This window comes from Marmota monax, unplaced genomic scaffold (genome assembly GCF_021218885.2).
Source record: "Marmota monax isolate L192 unplaced genomic scaffold, Marmota_monax_Labrador192_F-V1.1 WCK01_AAM20220418_F8-fsc00017, whole genome shotgun sequence".
In the NCBI taxonomy this organism is placed as follows: Eukaryota; Metazoa; Chordata; class Mammalia; order Rodentia; family Sciuridae; genus Marmota; species Marmota monax.
Genome location: NW_026695241.1, coordinates 15,138,825 through 15,145,230, shown reverse-complemented (window position 1 = coordinate 15,145,230; position 6,406 = coordinate 15,138,825). Strand labels below are relative to the sequence as shown.

Sequence of the window (6,406 nt, the reverse complement as noted above, 5' to 3'; positions counted from 1 at the left end):
TAAACACATGTAATTCATAATATCAAGCATGCTTCTGAATGCATACACCTGCTTTGGTATTTCTTCTAGCATGACTAACATGTATTAGGAACTCAATAAGAGGGTTTTAGAACAATTAAATGATAAATTTATGTTGTAGTCTCAGAGACTATGAAGTTTGTGTTATTTAATTTTTGGATATACAACATCTTCATTTCTATAATAAGAATTGCATTTCTGTTCAGGGATAGGGAGTGCTAATTTCTGCACCCTCAGTTATGGAAAGTTAGGAAAACATGCTGAGTGGAAATAGAAGCTTTATGAAATGTGAGACGTCTAGTAAGCAAATATATTTTAACAAACAAAAAAATGTAACACACATTACAAAGGAATTGCTTTATTGTCCTTGTCTCTGTACAGAATCTTTCCACCATGAGCCACTAGGATTCAGTTCCTAGATATTTATCAGTATTTAGCATTTAAATATAAATCTTTCTCCTGGTAGATCAGTTTGTAAAGGGGATAAGTTCTTGTAAACACATCAATGTTGAGAAAAGCGGACGTGAAAAGCAGATAAGACAGTACCAAATTATATGAAAACTCTTGCAGAATGAACCTCATGGGCACAGAAATTTGGTGTTGAGATTCTGATCATAGTAAAAACAAAAGATGGTCCAGGATATGACTGGAGTGATCACAGTGGAATATTTGGCCACAAAAGACAAATAAATAAATTGTGCTATGAACTCTTTATAGTGCTCTAGAATTCAGATATCATTTATAAACTCTACATTGCTATTATATGTAGTAGTAGACTTTTAAGATGATGGATATAACAATCCTGAGCTTTTATAAAGTGGACTGTCCAATATTATATATGCTTATCTCCATGACATGTTATAACACATGATAATTTATTAGGGAGAAAGCATTAAGAAAAAAATCAATTGTATATAAATGCTCCCTGAATCTAAAGTGCTGGCAACTGTTGCCTCAAAATAAATGTATTTTCCTCTTTTGTAGCCAGTTATTTTTGAAAGGTATCAATTATAAATCCAAATTTTGGTGAGGAAATTGTGACTGACAGCATGTTAAAAAGGAAAATGTGAAGAGAAAAATATCACTTTTTCTGCTGGTGTAAGTTGCCAGTAAGTTAGCTGCACATTGGGAATATTTACTATTATTTGAATTGATTAAAGTGATATCATTCACAAAGACTATCTGTGTTATCATTTTAGTCCATATCTGGTAATACCAAAGAGCCAAAGCCACAGGTCTGTCTGTTAGACGACCTGGGCCAAATGACAGAAGGATAGATCTGCGATTATTTGTAAACCACTCCAAGGAGTTACTAATTACATTTTGCCTTTTTTATTCTCATAGTCCTCCTTCTTGGACTGTGAACTTGTTCCATTCATTGGTAAACTTGCGGCATCTTCCTTCACTGAAGCTGAATCTGGAGCGACGGTCCTTCTGGTCAATGCTGGCAAGGTTAAAGGAAAGAGAAAAACAAACCAGTGTGAATATAAAACCAGGGCTGATTTTCTAAAAGTTTGATTTTAGAAGGTACTTAATTAATCATGATATTCAATCTAGTTTTCTGTAATTAAACTTTGTATTCTATAATAGACCTTTAACACAATCAGTTATTATGTTTCAAAAACACATATCTGCATGATTTAAAAACTTCAGTTTTTCATTTGTGAGTATCTGAGAGTGGGAGATGTGTGCTCTGTTAGAATACAATGACTTTACACACACACACACACACACACACACACACACTGAATTCAAGAGAAAAATTGTAAGGGCTTCCTATTTCATAGAATCCTCTTTGTTATCTGCTCTGTCTTAGGAGATCTGGAATCTAGGTTTACTGTTTTTCTGCTACCTCTTACTGCTCTTTTGAGTTCTGAATGCTTTGATTTGAAATCTTTCCTCCTGATTTCTATTTTCAATGCCTGTTCATCCCTTACTTTCCTGCACTTTAGAAAACTATACACCCATCCACCCAATTCTCAAAGGCTGGTTCCTCTCTTCCTTTATTCTGCTTAATCTATCTATCCAATTTAAGAGTAAATTCTGATATTTTGTACTACCTCTCAAATTCACCTAAGTCCTGCTTTATCCCATCTCCATTATTATTATCTCAGCATAGGCCACCGTTTTTCTCTCTCCCTCTTTTAATCCTGCTTCTTTACTCTCCTTTCTCCATACCCCAATCAGAATTTTCTTTTCCAAAAGTAAACAAGGTCATGCCATTCTCCTGCATAACCTCTTCACCCTTGCCTCTTACCTTCCAGTGAACTTGAAAAACTCAAACATCTCACTAGGGCTGCATCCTCTCAGTCTCTCTGGTTGCTCCATCTCTCTAGCAGACCATATTCCTTTCCTCTCTGGGTCTTTGAACTTTCCACTCCTCGTATCAGAATGACTTTTCCCACCCAATATCAACTTAGCTCGTTCTTCTTGACATTCAGGTTTTAGCTCAAATGCAGCTTCCTCAGAGAGGCACCCCCTGATCATCCATCAAAAGTAGTGGTCCTGTTCCAGGGACCTTCCATCATTTTACCTTTACAGCACGACCACCATTTTAAATTATTTGCTTATTAGTTGACTACCTGTTTCGCCATGAGATGAGGTGACCTTGTCTGTCTTGTTCATTATTATCTCCTCCAGAAGCAAACACAGAGCCTTGTGTACAAGGCTCAATATATATTGGTTGATCAAGTGAATATACTTAAGGGATTTTTAAGAGGAGTCTATGGCTAATTTTTTAGTTGCTTCTAGAGGGAACCTAGAGAAAGTACCCTGTCAAATCACAATAATCGTAATTCAATTATTTAAAAATATCTGGCACTTAACTTGTCAGTGAAAACTATCTGAAACATAGATTTCCTTACCTTATCAGTACCTCCATCTTTTAAAAAATTTGATCTTTTTAGATATACATGACAGTAGAACTATTTTGACATATACATACATGGCAGTACCTCCATTTTTATTGCCATAAATCATTGGCATTTACCACATAAATGTCAATTTGAGAGCAAATTACTTAAGAATTATATACTCATGGTTAGCCAGGTAGACCTTGAACTATAAAATGAAATGAAAATAGCCATTGGACCTATGCAGTGGATAATTTTTTTTTTCTTGCTGTGGATAAATTGTTTTTTGACCAGAAACTTAAACTCCCATTAATGGCGCCTCAAAACACAAATTGAGAATGCTAACTTTTCTTTTTATGGCAATATAAACTGAGGTAAGGAAGTAAAATTTTTGTTTAAAGCAACTTTCACTGATTTGCTTTTCAAAAAATATCAAGTTAAAATAAAATGTATGATCCACTTGTAACATCAGTAACTCTTAGATAACATTTTTGCCTTATGAAAAATCACAGATCTTTCTTTTTGGGTTTACTTATTTATTTTAATAAATATTAGTTTTAAAAATATTTTTAGACTTACAGAAAATTTGCAATTTACATGTATTTTAAAATTTGGTTTGGAGACACTAATTCCAAAGAGATTAAACTTCTTAGTCTCAAAGGACTGGAGATTTCTAGAGGTCATCAGATTGCTACAGAGATCTTGTTCAAGTTTAGACTGGTTCCATCCCTGAGAGTAAAGGCCCTGTCCTGGAGTTGTGTTCCCTTAGTTTAAAAGGAGCTATACATGGAGACTAGTGGTCAGTCACTACTTATAAAAAATAAAAATGACAGTTTCAAAAGCTGACATTATGAGCCTCTCTCACTAAGCCCCCACTGTCTACAGGCGAAAGGTAATGGAATTCAAGTCTTCTAAAAGTGTGTCCTGACTCATGGCCATAACTTCTAGCCAGCCAGGATAAATTTGGTAGTGATCATGGCTTTAAATAATGGATTTCTGTGTTCTTATTTCCAATGGTAACATAAACTTACAATTTATACATTTCTTTCCTTCTTCCTGGCAGAAGGAATCTACCTTTTCATGAATTGACCTGAACTACACAAAGCTGACATAAATTACTTCTTAAAACAAACTTTCATTAATGCTGGATCATTTCAGAGACCACAAATTATGCAGTATTTTCCCATTTCCTTTGTTTTTTCCATGGTCAGTGATTCTATGCTTTAGTTTGGTCACAGTTTGACAGGGCACCTATGTCAGCAGAATGAATGCCTCTGAGTCCAGAGCATAGACAAAAGGGCCTGGTACAGCACAGTTCTAACCTAAGGAAGGAGGTGCCTGTTCTATGCACCAAGAACATCTGCCTAAGGACTGTCAGTGCCTACTTGCCAGAGGTCTGCATAGGTCCAAATGGCTGGTCCAAAGCCAGACTTCTTATTCCATTTGCTGTTCAGGCATAAAACCCAGGTTTTCTTAGTATCATTTATCTTTATAAGACTTGTTTTTAGCCAAAGTGTATATATACACATCTAACAGTACCAAAGGGTTACACAGAAAACAGAAGTCTCTCCCAACCCCTGCTAATCTTACAGTCTCTCTCCTCAGAGTCAACCTCAGCCAACTCTTTTAGATTTATTTTCTGCATTTGCTTCATTTTTGTAAAAATAAGTCTTTATTGCTATTTTCTGACTTATCATTTTTAGACATTATCCACACCCACCTACTTCTCTTCATTCCCATCCTCCCAATATAGCTACATCTAAACTTTTAGTTATGTCAATACTGAGTGTTTATATTTTTATGAATATGTAAATAAATACAGCTCACACAAGACTAAGGCATTCTGTGACAATGTTTCTTATTCATTTTCTCCCTATACTTATTAACTGACTCATGTTTTAATTTTATTTTTTATTTCCTCTTTTCTGTGACTATCTTGTTTCTAATATCTCAATTAGATCTTTGTGTCTTTTTGTAGTTTATCTTTTTTCTAAGTGCTCAACTATACCAGACAATTTGTTTATTTCCTAAAGATTTTCTCAATATAATCTCTCCTTTTTCCCCTTAATATGGGAGAATTTAAGAACATGAGTGTCCAGATTAAAGGGCCCCGCCAACAAGTATCTAGAAGAAGGAATAAAACAAGACCACACAGAGGCACAGCATCGCAAACTCATTAAGGTTGAAGAGAACAGTTCCTACAAGTTCCCAGGAGTGGGAAGGGAGTGAGAGGCTACAGGAGGGCTAGAGAAGATCATTTGGAAAGAATGGGAGTCAAATACATGTGGTTTTTCAACACCATCACTGAATTTTGGAAGATAACTGTTCAAAGTCCTCAGAAGGAAAATAATTTTCAACTAGAATTTCATAGCCAGCTAGTATTAACCGAGTATAAAGAGAAGAAATCTATTTTCAGAAATATGAAGACTGAAAACATTCACCTCCCCTTCTTTGATGTGCTCCCACAAAAGAAAGGGGTGAAACAAGAAAGAGAAAGGCATGGGATGCAAGAAGCATAGGCGTCAACCTCAGGATGACATTTGTGCAGCAGCTACTTGTTGGAGGAGCCCTTTACCCTGGCCACTCCTAGCCTTCTGCTGTTTCCTTTGTTCTCTCATACTGGACTTCCATTGATCATGGACTGTCCCTCTTGAAATGGCTTTTTAAAAAATTTTCTACTGTCCTATGTTTTTTTTTCCTTTAACTTTCTTTGTGGTTTTCTTGATTTTTATTTTCCACATTTCCAAGTTTTTCTTTTTTTGTTGTTGTTTTGTTATTTGGTCTTCATGGCAATCATTTTAAAATTCTGAGACCTCTTTCCTATATGTTCCTTTTTCATAATATAATTGCTTTTATTTTTAATGGATCTAATATTTTCTCTGATCTCTTCAAGGGTACCTCCTTTGTATTATCTTTAGCTATAGATTCCATTTTTCTCTTTGTTGGTTTTGCATTTCTTTCTTATTGTTTTTACTTTTTAGTTATAGACATAATACTTTTGTTTATTTACTTTTATGTGATGCTGAGGATTGAACCCAGTGACTCACATGTACTAGACAAGTGCTCTACTACTGAGCTACAACCAACCATAGCCCTTGACATTTCTTTTTAATGTAGGAGGTTTACAGAAGATTAAAGAAAAGTTATAGGACAATTTCTATGATTAAGCTAAATTTGTTTGTGTTACAAAAATAGAAATATTCAAGGTGATCCTAATTTCCCAACAGTTACATTATTAAAAACAAAAAATTCAAGGTTCATCAGAAAAGTAAATAAGAATGAATCTGATTTCTAGAAATAAATTAATTTAATTAGTTAATAATAATTAATAATAAGGTGGCTGTGACTCAATTTTGAAGAGTATTTTTTAAAGTATGGTAAGAGGCTTAGAAGATAAATCCTAAAACAAACTTGTCAACAAAAGAAGAGTGAGACAGAAGACAGAATTAGTCAATAACATAATTAAATGATTCATTAAATGAGTCTTAACTTTTTAATTTTTTCAGTCAAAATTTACAGTGCAATAAATATTTTCT

General features: G+C 34.4%; 1 protein-coding gene across 4 annotated transcripts in view; it reads right to left on the bottom strand.

The window, feature by feature from the left end:
• Positions 1 to 360: 360 nt before the first annotated feature.
• The window catches only part of Cep128 (centrosomal protein 128), a 410,851-nt gene continuing 404,805 nt past the window's right edge, over positions 361 to 6,406 (bottom strand). For all 4 annotated transcript variants that reach the window (XM_046440733.2, XM_046440735.2, XM_058577821.1 and 1 more), the window contains one exon: positions 361 to 1,462. In XM_046440733.2, coding sequence (XP_046296689.1) covers positions 1,335 to 1,462 — 128 coding nt within the window. In that variant the 3' untranslated portion in view covers positions 361 to 1,334. The remainder of the gene's footprint in view (positions 1,463 to 6,406) is intronic.